This window comes from Martes martes (genome assembly GCF_963455335.1).
Source record: "Martes martes genome assembly, chromosome: 5".
Classification (NCBI taxonomy): Eukaryota; Metazoa; Chordata; class Mammalia; order Carnivora; family Mustelidae; genus Martes; species Martes martes.
This window is the reverse complement of record NC_137892.1, coordinates 87453010-87470790: the sequence shown is the minus strand read 5'-3', so window position 1 is coordinate 87470790 and position 17781 is coordinate 87453010. Positions and strand designations below refer to the sequence as shown.

General features: G+C 49.7%; 1 protein-coding gene across 1 annotated transcript; it reads right to left on the bottom strand.

Annotated features, from left to right (window-relative positions):
• Nucleotides 1-2588: 2588 nt before the first annotated feature.
• Nucleotides 2589-16103, bottom strand: PCDH12 (protocadherin 12). The gene is made up of 4 exons (XM_080803875.1): nucleotides 13198-16103; nucleotides 9435-9532; nucleotides 7336-7487; nucleotides 2589-3442 (listed from the first exon to the last, which is right to left on the bottom strand). The coding sequence occupies exons 1-4, from the start codon at nucleotides 16075-16077 to the stop codon at nucleotides 2973-2975; spliced, it is 3600 nt and encodes a 1199-aa protein (XP_080660001.1). The 5' UTR covers nucleotides 16078-16103; the 3' UTR covers nucleotides 2589-2972.
• Nucleotides 16104-17781: the final 1678 nt, after the last annotated feature.

Sequence of the window (17781 nt, the reverse complement as noted above, 5' to 3'; positions counted from 1 at the left end):
CAGGATCACAGGGGTCCTCCATCTTCTGTAGGTCACAGACCCCTTTGACAATGTGGTGAAAGCACCAAGTCCTTCCCATAGAAAAGTGGGCATTCTCCCAACTGTGCACGCAATTGAGCTGATTCTGGGATCCTGAAGGCCAACCATGGACCCCAGCTCAGGAACTGTTGATATACTAAAAAGAATATTAAGGGCACCTGGGTGGCTCAGTTTGTTAAGCGGCCGTCTTTGGCTCAGGTCACTATCCTAGGGTCCCGGGACGGACACCTGAGTTGGGCTTCCTGCTCAGCGGGGAGCCAGCTTCTCCTCTCCGCTCATGCTCTCTCTGTCTCGCAAATAAATACAATCTTTAAAAAAAATAATAAAATCCTATGAGTCCCAGATTCAAATCCTGGCCCTGCCACACACCTGCCATGTGGCTTGGCGCAAGGCAGATTTTTCAGTCTCGCCTTTTCCTTGGCAATAAAATGTTCTAGCTCCTTATGACTAAAATTGCCTGTATTTGTGGAGGTCGAGGCCTTGCCTTAAACCGGTGCAGCATAACCTTTCATAGGTCAACATGTGCCTTAGAGAATCCGATAAGGATTTCTTATCCTCTGCCTAGAAAAATCTCTGTACACAAGGATTTGCCTAGTAATCATGAGGTCTAAGGACTACAGATTCAGGACTTCTGACCTAGAGTGAAGCCGTGATCCAGGGTATCCAACGATCCAGCTGACAGCCATGCTTCCAGGTTTCTTTTTAATTAATTAAGTAACTAGGTGCCAGGTTTCTTAGGTTGCCTCTTCCCTCATCTCTTCTTCTCTCTATCCTCCCAACACCAGCCCTGTGTCAAAAATCCAAAATTGAGGAGGGGCGTGGTGGCAGTCAACATTGTCTACTCCAGTTCTGTGGTTTTTAGGCTTTGATTTCACATAATGGAAACTGTTTTTTCTTTATAATGACATCTTAGCTAGAGCTCCAATACAGATAAAAAGGGACTCTGAAACACTGATATAGTCATGTATCTGTCCATTCCTGCCTTCAACAAGTAAGTATGCATCAGGTGTTGCTTTGGGTCAGTCTCCTGGCTGGCCAGGCTGGTCTCAGTGCCTGCTGAGTCTCCCCTGGCCTCTCTCATTGGCTTGGGGAGCCCAACAGCTTGAAAATCACAGATCTTGGAAGGAAGTCACTGGCGCCTGAAGTGACGTAATCAGAGCCCCAGAGACTCTGCTCTTTGAGCCCTTAACTTTGGGGAGCCTCATTTTTATCATCTGTAACGTGGAATAACAGGATAATGGTGCCACATTGGATTCCAAGTTTACATGGCTTTCGTTATCCTTGGTGAGGAGTATGATTGGCCCATTTCTTTGGACAGTGAACATGAGTATTGGCCTCCAAGAGGGATGGAAGGAAGAGCACAGAGAGGAATTTTTGCCTTCAGTGTCAAGGACAGCCCTATGCTACTGAGAGGCCTGAATGGCTAGCTGAATGACTGCTTGGAAATTTCCAGGAAAATTATAGGGCTGAGCCTTGGAAAAATATGGGCTCTTTCTCTGCTCCCTCTTGCTCTGGAAGTTTTGCTGCTGTCAGTATCAATTTCATAGACCGCATTCGTACACTGTCCTCTAGGGCCTGAATTCATGGGCCCAAACCTGCTACGACAGAGGAAGGTTTACCCACGAATGCTGGGTCCATGAAGATGACTACTGTACCTGAGGGGCTAATAGCTGGGAAAGGACAGGAGCCTGCAGAGGCCCAGGCCTGCATCAGATCAGATCCAAGTCCCTCTTGGAAATGCAGAGCCGTGCTGGCCTGAGCAGCTTTAGCAATGTTCAAGTGTTTCATGAGGGGAACACAGACAAGTTCACTACTGGAAAAGCTCACCTGTGGGGTCTTTTCCTTTCTTTTCCTTGGTTGGCAGTCTAGAATCAAGTTCAAGGGCATAGGTTTTGGTGTTGGTCAAGCCTAGTTCCAAATCTTGGCTCTGCCTCTATTCTCTCTCTCTCTCTCTTTTTAAGATGTATTTATTTATTTTAGAGACAGAGAGTGAGAGAGTGTGCATGTGCCGGGGAAGGGACAGAGAGAGGGGGAAAGAAGCAGACGTCCTGCTGAGCAGGAGTAGCCCGACCTAGGCTTATCTCATGACCCCGGAATCTTGACCTGAGCCAAAATCAAGAGTTAGACGCTTAACCAACTGACCCACTCAGGTGCCCCTCTGCCTCTACCCTTGATCTTGGGCAAGACCCTCTATTTCTCCAAACCTCCTGTCCTTGTCTCTGAAATAGGGATAACACTTCCCTATCAGGGTTGTTGGAAAATTAAATTAAATCCTAGTGTAAAGCCTGGGGCCTGCTTCACATAAACATTCTATAAATAGTCATGCTTTTCTTAGCCCTAATTTTGCAGCTGAGAAGCAGATTATTTGATAATGTAGCAATAGAGAAGTGGGGTCAAGGGTCCACGTGTTCATCACTGTGTACTGACCTCTGTGTACCCATGTGCCCTACTCCTGTCCAGGTCCAGCGTACCTCCTTGCCAGGGAACAGGCAACAAGGAACCCTCGCTCTGTTACCCTTCCCTCCCCCTCTTGACAGGTGCACACAGGAGAATAAGCCAGCGCTTTTCCTTTATTGGGAGGTCAGAGAGCTTCACCTGGCACCCCAGGATCCAGCCCCCACCCTCAAGTATGTGATGAGGCCAGCCTTTCTTGCTTAGGATACTCCTTGGCATCTGTTCCACAGGGAGGACCGACCCTCTGTGCTCTACATGTGTTTTGCCTGCAAACACTCATTTCAGCCACAAATGTCTCCATCCTCCAAAAAATTCACAGGCAGAGTCAGCCCCTAACAAGGAGCTGCTCTGATCAGTCATCCATTAGTTGTGGGGCCCCTGCCTCCTCTGTGGGGCACCATCGGTCACCCTAAAGTTCTTGGGCCACCTCTGGACCTCGAGTTCAAAGATTCTAGAAAGCAGCTCATGTCCCAGCATCCTCAGGGCCTGGGCTCCCTGCCGTCCCCCAGGGCCCCTGGTTCCTGGATCCACAGGCCCCTGCTGCTGCTGCTGCTGCCAGTCCTGCCCCCGGCCCCCTTAGTTCCCCCCGGGCCCCCCTGTCCTTCTGTGCCCGAGGCCCCGCTGGTGGCCAGGTCCAGACTGAGGGTCCTCCCGCAGACAGACAGCCGCCGCAGCACCTCAGAGGCGGCCTCCACGGGCACGCCGGAGCGCTGCTCCAGCAGCATTTCCAACAGCGAGCTCATCTCCGAGAGGAAGGTGCTGGCCAGCCGCGTGCCCGTCAGGCTCAGCTCCGGCCCCGGCGCCTTGCCGAACGTCTGGAAGGTCCTCGGCTCCTCCACGGCGGGAGTGTCCGGTGAGAACACGTTGTCGCGGTAGTTCGTGGTGAGGGGCAAAGAGAGCCTCGCCATCCAGGCCGGGTCGGGGGCGCTCAGGCGGTCCAGGGCCAGGCCTGCGCGGGGAGGAGGGGAGCCAGTGAGGGCCGGCCCGGGGCAGGGCCGGGCAGCCCAGGGCGGGGCTGTGTGCCCGGGCTACGGACAAAGGAGGGAAGGGAAATGGCGGGGGACAGACGGGGAGCCCAGAGGGGGACGGGAAGGAAGAGGCCCTGACAGGGAAGCTTGTTGGGCAGGAAGGCTGCCGACTGAAGTACCCGCAGGAGCTGAGTGGGGAGGAGGCAGGAGGAGGAAGGAGGCCTAGAATTAGAAATTGGCCCTTTTCTAAAGAATTTCCCGATCCTGCTGTATTTCAAGCTAGGTGTCTTCAGCCAGGCTTTTCACTCCCTCAGGCTGCCAGTAGCTGCGGAGGGAGGGGACACCCCTTTTCTTAGGCAAGGCTGGAGTTCCTGGCTTGGTGCTGCCCTCTGTTTGTATTCATAGTAATAGTGACCATTTATTAAGTTCTTCCCCACCAAGCAATTTATGGAATCCTCTTATTTAACCTCCGCATAAACCTTTGAAGGGAAGAGTGCTATTCCTTTTTATGGATGAGGAAACTAAGTTCCAAGAAGTTGAATCACCTATCCACTAGGCAACCAAACCCAGATTTGACCCCATATCTGATGACTTTGAAGCCCCATATGCCTGTACCATCCTACCCACTCTCTGAGTAGCTTCCCCCCATTTCCCCCAGGGCGCTGAGGGTACGCACCTGTGGCCTCTGGGTTCCCCAGGCCTTCGAAGGTCTGTACAGTCACCATGCCCTAAACTCCCCACCTTTGCTTCTCAGGCCACAGGAAACAGGCTCAGAGGCAGGCTGAGAAGGGGTTGTCTGCCTAAGCACTGTCCCAGGAAAGGGAAGGGGAGCAGTGAGAAACTGTCCCCTGGATCCTTAATACCACCATCACACTTTTCCTTTTCCCATCTCTTCAACAAAAACGCTATCTCAAAAAACTAGCCATAGACCGGATGGTAGAGGCCAAGCCAAAGAAAGAAAGTCTGTATTATGGTTAAGAAATTGTGCCTTTAAAAAAAAAAAAAAGCCCAACATCCACTTTAGCATGCGTTTAATGTTTGCTTAAGGTGAGTTGCTTTAGAATCTGTGCATATAATAAAAGACTAAAAGGAGGTATGTCAAATGTTAACTGGAATTAACCCCTGGACAGAAGTGATTTATTCTCTTCTCATTTACCTGCATTTTTCTACCTTAACCAAATGTTACTATTGTAATTTGGGAATGTTATTCCAAAATACAGCTAATGGCGGTTTATATTGAGAAATGAGTCTCCATCATGCCTTGTCAGGGCGGAGTCCTGAAGGCTGTGAGGCAGGGCAGGCCTCTTCCCACCTGGTCCAGCCACACCTGGGACTTAGTGAGCATTTCTTGAATGACTCAGTGAACATAAACATTAACCCTGGGCATTTGGGGAATGTAAACCTTAGTTCCCTGAGCCTCGGGGGTAATAAGGTTGAAACTCTTTTGGTTACAGAATCAGGCCTTTGTACCAGGGTCAGAGAGCTTATGAAGCTTGGAATTAGAAAATCGCTAGAGTGTGTGAGAATGGCTGAAAAGCAATGGGGAGTCCACCTGGAGGCAGGTGGGTGCTGGGCAGGCCTGGGCTTGATTTCTCATCTCTGCCATTTATGACCAGTGTGACCTTGGGAAAATTGCTTAACCTCGCTGAGCCTCCTTCGTCTCTCATAAAGTGGTGAAATGGTAATACTCTTCTTGTCAGGTTGCTATGAGCATTCACTGAGCTCATATAACCATTAAAATGTCCCCATCACATCATAAGATGGATGTACCCATGACCCCTGGGGTCAGCAAGCTCACCAAAAGCCCCTGGTAGCCCTGTCCTGTGAGCAGCACAGGTTTTTCTATCCCTGCTACCCTCAGCATCCCCCACTATCCTCCATGCCCTCTTTGCCGTAGAGAAGCAGGACCATGTGGCAGCTGAGCCCACAGGTTCCAGCCCAGAGCTGGCTGGGACAGATGTATTGTGAGCCATAGAGGTCATTTTCAATTTTCTAGGAGGTAGGTTAAAAAAGTAAAAAGAAAAGGTAAAATCAATTTGTAAAACATTTTTAAACTTAATATCATTTTATCATGTCATGAATATTTTTTAAATTAATGAGTTTTTTACATTCTTAAGTCTTCAAAGTCTGAAAGTGTGTTTTATATGTTTATCATATCTTTTTTAAAAAATAGTAAGTTATGCTTTTTTTATGCTTTTTATTTTTATTAAGCAAACTCTATGCCCAACATGGGGCTTGAGGATGGATGACTTTTTTTTTAATATATTTTTTTCTTTTTTAAGTAATCTCTATGCCCAATGTGTCGCTTGAACTCACAACCCTGAGATCAGGGGTTGCATGCTTTGCCCACTGAGCTGGGCAGGGCCCCCCATCTATCACATCTTGATTGTGACTGCCATTTTCATATGTGGCTAGTGGCTACTGCATTGGACCTCACAGCTGTAGAGTCTAGACGATGCTGTCCTATAGAACTTTCTATGTGTGTGCTGTCCAAAGCAATATCTGCTAACCTTATGTGGCTACTGAGTGCTTGAAATGTGACTGGTATGACTGAGGAACTGAATTTTTCATTTGACTTCATTTTAATTAGATTTAATTTTACTTACTTTTAATATAGAGCCACATTGCCAATATTAGTAACCATTTTCTGCACAACCTTGGGAAAATTATTAAACAAACTTGCCCCTCGGTTTTGCCTTTATGAAATGGTGATAATGAATAATTCCTATCTCATCAGATTTTCTCATGAGGAACATAGAACAGGGACTAACGCATAGAAAGCCCTCAATAAATGTTAGCTGTGTTTTTTTAACCAAGGAAAAGGAAGCCCCTGCCATGCTTTCAATGTGTTTGCAGCCAGATGGAGCACATAGGATATGTCCAGTTGAGAAATGGATTATTAAACTAAAGAAACAGAACACCGCAGTGTAGGGATGGACAGAGGTATAGTGTGTTACCCAAAGGAGGCTCACCAGTGTCCAGTTAGCACGTTCTTTTTTAATTTTTAAATTTAATTTTATTTATTTTATTTAATATTTAATATTTTATTTATTTATTAAAAATTTTTAATATTTTATTTTACTTTTTAAAAAGATTTTATTTATTTATTTATAGAGAGAGAAACATAGAGACAGAGAGAGCATGGGGGGTGGGCAGAGGGACGGGGGATAGGGGGAAAGGCTTTATCCCAGGATCCTGAGATCATGACCTGAGCCAAAGTCAGATGCTTAACTGACTGAGCCACCCAGGTGCCCCAGCTAGCATATTCTTGAGTTAAAGTCCATACTATGGACGTAACTGTCAAAATGAATTGTTTCTCTAGAAAATGTTATTTTTGTTTCAATTAGAAATGTTAACACATTAAAGAGTTGACTCAGTTCTCAGGATGGTAGGATATTTAAACCCACCAAAGAAACACAATGGGTGGTTTAGGAAGTAGGGAGAGGTCTCCTGATGGCAGGCAGACCCAGACTGGTTCCCCATCAGTCCCTGATGAGCTAAGTGACTCTGGGCAGGCTGTGGTACTTCTCTTAGCCTCAGTTTGCTTATCTCTAAATTGAAGCTCATAACATCTACCTCCAAAGACTCTTTGGAAGCTTAACTGAGCTAATGTGTACAGGATACTTCCTAGTACCTGGCACACACCAAGAGCTCATTTACTATTCTTAGGATTTTTAAAATGGATAAACAAAGTAGAATCTGATCTTTAAACAAATGAAGACTGTCTGAAGCGTTAGGGAAAGTAAAATTTTGCTGATATTCCTGCCCAGAAAGAGAATGTCTGTGTTCTCCTGTGGAGAAGGCTGACAACTAGACATGCTGGGGGGACCGTGAGTACAGAAGCAGGCTCAGGGCAATCCTGAGGAGTCCCTACCTGTGTGTGGGTCCAACAGGCTTGACAGCTCTTCTTCTAGCAGCTGTTTCACAGAAAGGTCCTCTTCAGGATCCAAGCACCCTTCCTCCTGGTCTGGTTCTGCCTGGCCACCAGCCCTGGCACCTGTGCCATCTGGGTCTGGGATTGTGCTCCTGTAAAGGAAGCCAGCCAGTTCACAAGGGAGGAAATTCACACACAGATTCATTCATTCCTGCTCATGAGCCTTCTTCTACTCATGCCAGCATTCATCCATCCACATAAGGAGGTGCATACATAGCCTGGCCTTCAGAGTCAGATCGACCTGGGTTACTTGGTCCCAGGCCTCCTGCCTACTCGGCCTCTGTTGCCTCATCCGTGAAATGAAGGTAATAAATAACACCCACCTCAAGGGGCAGGCAAAATGAGACAGTGTATGCAAAGAAACTGGTACCCAGCCCCTTGTAAGCACTGAGCAAATAGAAGAAACAATGAATGCATCGATATCATTATTCACCATCATCCCTCCCATTCCTTCACATTGCCGGGCCCAGAGTAGGAGCGTAGTAACTCAGCTTGAGATAACGCAGTCATCTGTCCTTCCGCCAATCCATCCACCTCCATCCATCCGAGTATGAGCTCCAGTGAGAGCAGAAATTTTTGTCTGTCTCGTTCCCTGGTCACCAGAGCTCAGAACAGGGCCTGGCACATAGTAGGTGCTTCATAAATACTTTGTGGACAAAGTGATTGAATGTTCCCTCCTCCCTATTTGAGGCCAAATCCCAGACCAGAATAGCAGGGCAGAAGAGGACGCAGCTGGGGTGAGGCCACAGAAGGCCACTGAGACTCTCCCTGAATCCTGTGGTCTCCATCCCGCCACCCCCCACCCCCACCCCTAGACCCTGCCTGCCCCTTGGAATAGGCCAGTTCCTGGGACTGCCTCAATATGGGTAGCCAGGTCTGGCCCCACATTCCAGCAGGTGGGAGGGCTCCTTAAAGGGCTTTAAGGTCTGGGGTCCTTTCTGCTTTTTTTTCTGTGACTGTTTCTGCTGTCATGAAGGGATCAGTAGGGAGACAGCAAGTTTGCAAGTCCTGATGAAAACAACAAATGTTTATAAAGCAATCACTCTGACTCAGGCCTTATGCTTTGCAAGGTATAGGCACCTTATCCTTAAACTTTTCATATCTGTAAAGGAGTTCTCTTGTTATCATTCCTATGTTGTGAATAAGAAAACTTAAGACTTGTGAAAATTATGCACCTTGACCAAGATCCCGCAAAAATTCAAATCCAGGCTGATGTGGCTATGGAGTGTGTGCACTCACTGCTACTCTACACTACCTCCCACCAGATTTGCAAAAAAGAAGCTACAAGTTGTCAGGGCAAGAGCACTGAACCTGGAGTCAGTGAGGTCCCCTGAGCTGGTCTCAGCTTGGCCACTCACTGGCTATGTGACCATGAACAAAGTCACTTTGGGAGGAAAGGACTTTTAGCATCAGTTGTATACCTTCTATGTTCCAATCACTGGGCTATGGGCTTAAAATACATTTGCTCATCAAATCCTTACCCCATCCTGGCAAGGATATGTGATGATCTCCATTTTACAGGTAAGAAACTGAGGCCCCAAGGATTTACCTGGCTTCCTCAAGTTGAGCATAGCTGGGTTTTATCAAACTACTTAGAGCCCCAGTTTCTACATCTGTAACAAAAAGGAGTTAGATTAGATGTCCTCTTGAGCTCTCTTTAATTCCAGGACTGCCCAAAAGAACACACCCACACACTCATGTCCTTAGCCAGGGAAACTTCATATTATGTTTAAGAGTCAAGACAAAGAATGCTGAAACTTACACATTTAAAGCCCATAGCCTAGCACCTCTGCAATCAGGGGACAGATAGAGCCTCAGGGATGAAGTCATTTCCTTAGAGACTCCGGGTCCTGTAAAAACTATAAATACAGTTGCTCCGGGACCATGCTGCCTGGGATGGGGGGAAGGATGCTGTCCGCTGCTCTCCCAGGGGCCTGCTGTCTGGGATGTGTTCACCCTTCCTCAGATCACAGAGGCTCCAGGGATGAAGGCAAGCCGGTGGGGGGCTTGAGAAGCCTGTGGGTCCATGTGTTGCTTACCTGCCGCCGCTGGGCTTGGCCAAGTACTTATTTCCCCGGTGGTTTGGTTTGGGCTGGAATTGGCCCTGATGCAGCAAGGACAGCAGCTGGGAGATTTGCTGCAAGACAGGAAAAATCTGTTGACTCCACACAATTCCAACCCAGCACACTTCCTTGCCGGATGTTTCCCTCAATGCCGGCGCTTTCTTTTTATAGTCTTTCCTCCAGCTTCAGATGTTTGTGTGATCAGATGGGGGATGGTGAATGGTGACGGAGGCAGGGAACTGTGCAGGCAGGATCCTTGCTTTGTCATGACACCGCAGGACCTGGGTGTCTGAGGGAGAGAAGAGGGATCCCCTAGGCCCACCCCTCTTTCTCATTCTGAGTAAGGTGCTCCCGCTGGAATCTGTGGGATGGGGCTGAAAAGGGCATTTCCTGACCATAAACTCATTCTTACTTTGAAAAGGATTATCTTAAGGAGTTATTTCCCCACCTTCAGCGGTACTCAAACACTCAGCCAGTTTTGGTGGGGCCAGATGCAAGGCTCTGCTGCGGAGAAAGCAAAAGGCTATCATTCAATCATTCATTCAACAAGAGTGTGAATGAAAACAGAAGGCACTGCAGGCTGAAAGTCTGAAGGAGAGGGTGGAGGTTCGGGGAGACTGTGGAATGGCTCCGGGGCTGGCCGAGATGTCAGGGCCAGACCCCGCAGGGCCTTCTGAAGGCGAAGGCAATACACCAAGTCTCAGGAGGCTAAGTTCTAGTTCAAGGTCATTTCTAGTTTGTGTAATGTCAGGCAGGTTTTTAGACATACTCAGACCTCAGTTTCCTCATCTCCAAGTTGGAGCTGAAAATACCCATCCAGCCTTCTTCACAGGGCAGTCAGGATTAATTCACGCAGTGGTATGAGAATTTAAAATGCTCAGAGAAAATGCTGTTTCTCTTAGAAAGACTGCCTCTGGCTCTTGGACCTACCAGGAGCCAGTCTTCCCTGAATCTTCCCTGTCTTCTCTGAGAAGGCCAGCTCAGCCTCTCTGGGCAGCTCCAGCTAGAAAGTGCCAACCTCAGAGGACAATAGGAAGAGGGCTGGGGCCCAGTTGCCTGCCTCAAGGCAGATCACATCTCCTGACCCAGGCCCCAAAGCCCTCCTAAGGTACCTGCCACTCTTCCAAGTGTTAGCTGGTAGTTCAGGGACATTCCCTGAGTGCCACGGCCTGAGCATAGCGCTGTCATTCAGGGTCTCTTCATAGTTAAGAGTGTAGACTCTGGAATCAGTCAGACTTGGATTCAAATCCTAAATCTGCCCCTGCCCCAGTTCCCTCTGGATTTTTTTTTTTGAGAAATTACTTCAGCATTTTGAGCCTCAGTTTCCTCAGCAGTAAAAAGGGAATAATATCAAGGTCCATGTGGGTTGCAGTTATAAGGATCAAAAGAGTGAAAGTATATCTTTCATTTATTTATTTTTTAAAACTTTTTTTTTTTAAAGATTTTATTTATTTGACAAAGATCACAAGTAGGCATAGAGGCAGGCAGAGAGAGAGGAAGGGAAGCAGGCTCTCCGCTGAGCAGAGAGCCCGACGCGGGGCTCGATCCCAGGACCCTGAGATCATGACCCGAGCTGAAGGCAGAGGCTTTAACCCACTGAGCCACCCAGGCGCCCCTAAAACTTTTTTAAAGTAATTTCTGTGCTCACTGTGGGGCTTGAACCCATGACCCCAAGATCAAGAGCCAGCCGGGAACCCATATGATTAATTTATTAATAGATCTTTTGACAAGCACTTAATAATTCTAGTGTGGTATATAATCTCATTTAATTCTTTTTTTTTTAAATTTATTTATTTATTTGACAGACAGAGATCACAAGTAGGCAGAGAAGCAGGCAGAGTGAGAGGAGGAAGCAGGCTCCCCGCTGAGCAGAGAGCCCAATGTGGGGCTCAATCCCAGGACTCTGGGATCATGACCTGAGCCGAAGGCAGAGGCTTTAACCCACTGAGCCACCCAGGTGCCCCTCATTTAATTCTTATAATAACCCTAGGGAAAAGATACCATCATACCCATTTTGCAGATGTGGAATATGAGGCTCAGAGGGGCTACACATTCAGTTAGTGGAAGGGCCAGAATTTAAACCCAGATCTGACTCACTGTGGCACTGTGCTGCTGGAAACACATGAGCATTAGGCAAGCTGCCTTTTAACCTCACATTGATCTCAGCAGGGCACCCTTCTTTCCATCACCCCAGTGGGTTTACCCCCAGTGCCTGCTCTCTGCTGTCTCTGTTCAACAATAACCAGCACAGTGTTTGATTCAAAAAGCTCACTCAGTATGCATTTAAAGAATGAATAAATGAATGAATGAATGAATGGCTCTGGGCAGCGTCTGGAGCTACAGAGGGCTCAGGGTAAGACTCCTAAGAGAGCCGTGGGGCTCTCCAGGTGGCTTCCTGGGGAGGATATGGGGGAAGGAAGCTGTGTCCTTGCTCCACAGGAAACCTGAGTCGATTGCCTGGCCAAACACACATGTGTCTTGAGCGGGCAGCCTGGCACAGGGAAAATTTTTTCTTTTTAAATAAATCGTTTTAAATTTTATGTATTTATTTGACAGAGAAAGGCATAGCAAGAGAAGGAACACAAACAGGGGGAGCGGGGGAGGGAGAAACAGGCTCTCTGCTGAGCAAGGAGCCCGATGTGTGGCTGGATCTCAGGATCCTGGGATCATGACCTGAGCCAAATGCAGACACTTAACGACTGAGCCACCCAGGCGTCCTTGGCACGGGGAAAATTATCTTAAGTGCAGAGGAGCAGATGTGGGTGTGAGATCAGGTACCGTCCCTGAAAAAGATTTCCCATTTTTGTCTAGTAAATCCCAGATCACTAGCTATTTTGTCCTTTGTTATGCCATTTAATCCTCAACCCCTGGGAGGCAGACACAGGGTAAGTTTGGCATCATAACTGCCATTTGAAGAAAATGAGGCTCTGATATTGGACAGGCTTGCCCAAGGTTGAGCAGCTACTGAGTGCCTATGCTGAAATGTGAACCCAGATCAGATTTCCAAGTTCTGAGATTTTTTTCCATTGCCCCTTGCCGTAGGCTTCACCATCACACTCTAGTCTCAGGCAAGTCAAATGCAGCCCCTGAGCCCAGAGTCAATGATGCCTGTGCTGGCCAGCTTCATAGGAAAGCTGCCCAGATGAGAAGAGGGCAGGAGGAGATGAAGAGCTTTGCGGAAGTCATTGTAACCATTTGCTGAGTGCTGACTGTGTGCCAGACATTATTCCAGGCCTTAAGTGCACTCATTTCATCTTCAAGCAAATTTAGGAGATGGGTGCTATTAACATAGATATCTTCAACAGAGAAGCTGAGTGACATTCCTGTAGTTCATAGCTAGGAAGAGGTGGAGTCAGGATTTGAACTCTAGCAGCCTTATCCCAAAGCTTGTATTCTCAAATGTGCCTTTTGCTGTGTGTCTACTTGTGCCAGGCACATTGAGTACTTGCTTTATAGGGATTAACTGATCAAATCCTCAGGACCACTCTGCAAGGCAGATGCTCTTACCATCATCTCTGTTTTATAGACAGGGAAACGAAGGTTCAGAGACAATAAGTTGCCCAGGATCACACAGCTAGATTTTGTTAACCCTAGAGCTGTGCCCTCACCCACTGCCGCCAATGTATCATAAAGTCCCTGGAGAGCCTAAGGAACGAGTGTGACAAACATAAGGGTAATAGGGGTGTCTGATGTGGTGGTCCCAGGGTGACCACAGAGAGAGCTGCCCACACCCGGGTACCTGAACAGGAGGAGAATCCATCGTGAGCTCCTCGACAGGGTTCCGCTCTGCAAAAGCAGCCACAGAGAGCCGGACCAGACTCCGCAGGATCTGACGGGGACCTGACTCTTTCTCGGGGGTCACTTTGCCATGGAGATTCGGCTGCCGCCTCAGGGTTGCAGAGGAGGCCGGTGGACTCAGTGGGGTCTCCTCGATGCCTGGGTCTCCTGGCAGCCTCTCTGTGGGGCTGCCCGTAACCTTGGGGGGCCTTGAGCGTGGCTGTCCCATCACAGACTGGGGCTCAGGAAGGTTCAGGTTCTCCCTGGAGGCATTCCTCTGCCTGGGATGGTTGAAAAGGAGGTTGACAGTGTCTTGCAGCACCTCTCGGCTCTCAGCCTGTGCTCCCTGGTTGCCTTGGTTACGCAGGGTTCTGTACAGCGTTGGTGTGAGGTGAAAGGGGGCCTGCAGGCAGGGATCCCAGCCCGCTTCCATCCTCCCTTCCTGACCTGCTTCCTTGTGGGGCTGCCCGACTTCGCCAGGCTCGTCTGGCTGGCCCCGGAGCACAGGCACAAGGTGTATATCTGCCTTCTGAATGTGTTTCTGGGGCCTCTTGGGCTGGTGGCGGTAGGTAGATTCAGCCTCCCGACAATTGTAGGCCCTGTTGTCCTTCTTCTCTGTCCTGCAGAGGGACATGATCAGAGCCAAGATCAACCCAAAGATGGCCAACAGCACAACCAGGCAAATCACCGTCAGCACTGACGTGCTCAGGGTCCCAGGCTCCTGGGCCCGGTCCCTCAGGTGATCCACACTGGTGACAAATAAGACCCTCAATAGGGCTTGGGTCTGCAAGGAGGGGCTGCCACGGTCTTCCACCACTATCTCCAGCTCCCACTCACTCCCAATGAGGCTGCTGGCGTTGGTGATGTTGATGAACAGCTGGCCCAGGTGGGGGCTGAGGGCAAAGAGACGGGCTTCATTCCCATGCCTAATGCTATAGAGGAGCTCTCCATTTGCCCCCGAGTCTGCATCTCTTGCTACAATGACAACCAAAAGGAATGGCCTGGAACTGGGGGTTGCCAGTGGCAGTGTGTCAGCCCCTGCTGGTCCCAAGCCATTAGGAGTTTCAATGGGCACCAGAAGGTGGCCTGTGGAGGCATTGACGAGCACTGAGAGGCTGGCTTTTCCATCACTGAGTATAGGGTGGATCACCTCTGGGGTATTATCGTTGACATCCAAGAGGCTGACCCACACAGAGACGCTGGATGCAAGTTGGGGCTGACCCTTGTCCTCTGCGATCACGCGAAACTCAAAACTGGTCATCTGTTCATAGTCTAGTGACCTCTGGGCAGTGACATCTCCTGTGTCTGAGTCAATAGCTACCAAGTGAGAAACTGGGGAGTCCTGGATACGGTATGAGATTTGTCCATTTAGGCCCAAGTCTGCATCATGAGCCTTGACGGTAATGAGGTGAAGAGAAGGTAGGTTGTTCTCCCGAGTAGAGACCTCATACCTGCTCCTCTCAAACACAGGTGCGTTGTCATTGGCATCGCTGATCTGAATGCTGAGCTGTTTCTTGGCTGATAATGGCTGGAGTCCTTGGTCTTGAGCCAGCAGAGTGAGGGTATATTCGGGCCACTGCTCTCTGTCCAGTGTGGTGTTGGTTAGCAGCATGTATGTGTTGCCATTAGTCCTTTTCAGCCTGAAATGGCCCAGTTCTTGGCTCAGCCAACAGTGGACCAGACCATTATTTCCTGAGTCCAAGTCATCTGCCATGACGAGAGCAATGAAACTATCCTTTGGAAGAGCCTCTGACACCAGAGATGGCTCAGATGCCCACGTGATGTGGATGCTTGGGGCATTGTCATTGACGTCCAGGACCTTGATGAGGACTTTGCAGTGGGCTGGGATGGGATTGGGACCTAGGTCCTTTGCCTGGACGTCCACCTCGTAGGCAGGATTCTTTTCATAGTCTAGGCGTTGACGCAGAATCACCTGGCCCGTCTTTGCATCGATACTGAAGGTGTCCAAAACCTCTGGAGGCACATGTTTACTGAGGAAGAATTCCACCTCCCCATTGGGACCTTGGTCAGGGTCTGTGGCAGTCAAGTTTATGAGGAGAGTACCAGGAGCAGCATCTTCTTGGATTTCTAGTGCCAGGGAGCTCTCCGCAAACATAGGACTATTGTCATTGGAGTCCAGGACATTGACCTTGACCAAGCTGGTGCCTGACTTTGGGGGGTTCCCACTGTCATAGGCAGTTAGCACCAGATCAAAAAATGAGTGGATTTCCCGGTCTAGCTCCTTCACCACTACAAGTTCTGCATGTTTGGTTTCATCTGGCCCCACGATGACATCCAGGGCAAAGTGCTCACTGGGAGACAGTGTATACGAGTGCAAGGTGTTGGAGCCAGTATCTGGGTCCAGGGCTCTGTCCAGGGGGATCCGGGTGCGCAGAGAGGCACTCTCAGAGATTTCCAGCTCCTGCTCACCTTTGGGAAACTGTGGCTTGTGGTCATTGATGTCCAGCACCTGGATCTCCACATGGATCAGAGCCAAGTCCCCTGTGGCAAGCACGTCAAAGGAAACCAGGCAGGGATCCTGCTGCCGGCAGAGCTGTTCTCGGTCCAGCCGGCTCCCCGTGCTAAGCAGGCCATCCTCAGGGTCCACCTGGATGGGGAGTGCCTGAGACAGCTGCAGGACCTGGAAGGCAGCCTTCGTCTGTCCGCGCCCCTCCTCCCAGCCCAGTTCCTGGGACAGCTTCCCTATCACCGTCCCAGACGGCACCTCTTCTGCCACTTGGTATTTCACAGTGAGAGTGGCCACTTCCTGACCATGCCCTGGAAGGAAAAAGTAGCCACCTGGCCCCAAAAGCCCCAGCAGAAGTGGCAGAAGTCGCATCATGCTTACCGCCAGAATGGGCTAGACTCAGAAACCACTACAGTCCTTCAAAGGCTAGGCAAGTCCTCCACGCTTTCCCGAGGAGCCCGATTAGCCCCGTTCTCCTGCCCCCAGACCTGCTGTCACAGCCTCGTCCCATAATTAGATGATGATGGAAGTAGCAGGATTCCCAGGCAAGGCCATTTTCATTTGAAGAGATCTCAGAGGTCCATGCACTGACGAAGTGAAATTGCCAAGGGACACCCTGCACAGGGGCACCCGCGGGTCCCCTTCAGTAAATGATGGGCAAGAGCCGGTCCAAGAGGGACTTGACCCAGTAAAGCAGGATGTGGGGATCCGACTTCCAAACAGTTGCTGGGCTGGGGAAATGGAGAAGCAGCTTTTTCCTATGGAAACCCCACCTACAGGAAAAGGGAGGGCTGTGAGTTTCAATGCCAATTAGAGAAAGAGGGCTTCCCGTGAAGCCCGAGGGGTCTGCGGTGGAGGAGGATGGGCTGGGGCTCCGGGACAGGGCAACAAGGTGCTATCCACGCAAGGCGGCCCCTGAAGGAAAGGGAGCCACTGTGTAGGCAAGTGGGCAGAGAGCCTGAGACCCTGCCTACCCCAGTACCCCTCCCGGGCGTGTCATGCTCTTTTCCGCTGCTCTCTTTGTTTCCTTCATATCCCCATGATTCCTCTCCTGTTCCAGTCTTCTCCCCACACTCATCTACCTCTAAGTCCTGACTCTTCCCTGATCACCCATTTTTGTCTCTCGGGAAGCAGCTATGATCAGGAGTGCAGCCATCGGAGCCAAACCACTTAGGTTCAGATACTGACTCTGCAATTTACCAGCTGGGTGGTACGGGACAAGTCACTTACCCTCTCTGGGCGTCCACCACTTCATCCTTAGAGTGTGGACGGGAATAAGCATAGTAGCCCTCACAGCAGGAAACTGTGAGAACAAATGAAATGATGCATGAAGGGCTGGGTCCTGGCTCAGAGGGACAGGCAATGACGTTTTGTGAGTGGTGGGTGTTTAGAATGGAATAGCTAGTCTCACCTTGTAGCTCTGGCCCTTGCACTGACCCCAGGGCTGTCCCTGCTCACAAGGACCCACGAGGGTGCCTATGGCCTTGGCTTCTGAAGCCGCGGGATCTCTCTGACCTAACCATGTGGCTTCCCTCCCCCTTCTCTTCCTGCTCTCCAGCCTGGAGGCCCATTGTTCTCTGCATCTGGTCCAGTCTGAGTCCCTATCTGGGGGAATCCCCAGCCTCCAGCTCCCCTGCCTTCGGAGGTTTTTATACTTGTCCCTCTCCCACGCCTTCCTCTCCTTATTCCTCCCTTCCCCAGATTCTTCTCTCCCCCTGCTGTTTATGACCCAGTCCCATCAAATAGTACTCCATCCCCATCCCCACCACTCCTAGGGAGGTAGATGTTTTCAGATGTGCCCTCCCCTCATTTACCTCCTCACAGAGGTAAGGCCCAGGATCACCTGGGTGGCATTTGTGGTGGCTTATGGCTTCTCATTTCCCTCCTCACTTGCTGCACCCAGCACCCTCCTGGTCTTCTACTCTGCCTCTGGCTGAGTCTAGAGGTTTGTAAAACATTAGAAGTGTTGGGAATTTAAGGCCTGCTTCCTTTAGGTGGCTGTTTGCAACTGAGTCTTTGAGGCTGGAGGTGCCCATTGGGACACAGGGGACCTCCATCAGGGCCTGTTGACTTGTAGGC

Coding starts and splice junctions, on each gene's coding strand:
- PCDH12 (XM_080803875.1), bottom strand. CDS start 16,077: ATGATGCGACTTCTGCCACTTCTGCTGGGGCTTTTGGGGCCAGGTGGC. Junction 7,488..9,434: donor GCCAAGCCCAGCGGCGGCAG/GTAAGCAACACA, acceptor CTTCCTTTACAG/GAGCACAATCCCAGACCCAG. Junction 3,443..7,335: donor CCTGTTGGACCCACACACAG/GTAGGGACTCCT, acceptor CTCCCCGCGCAG/GCCTGGCCCTGGACCGCCTG.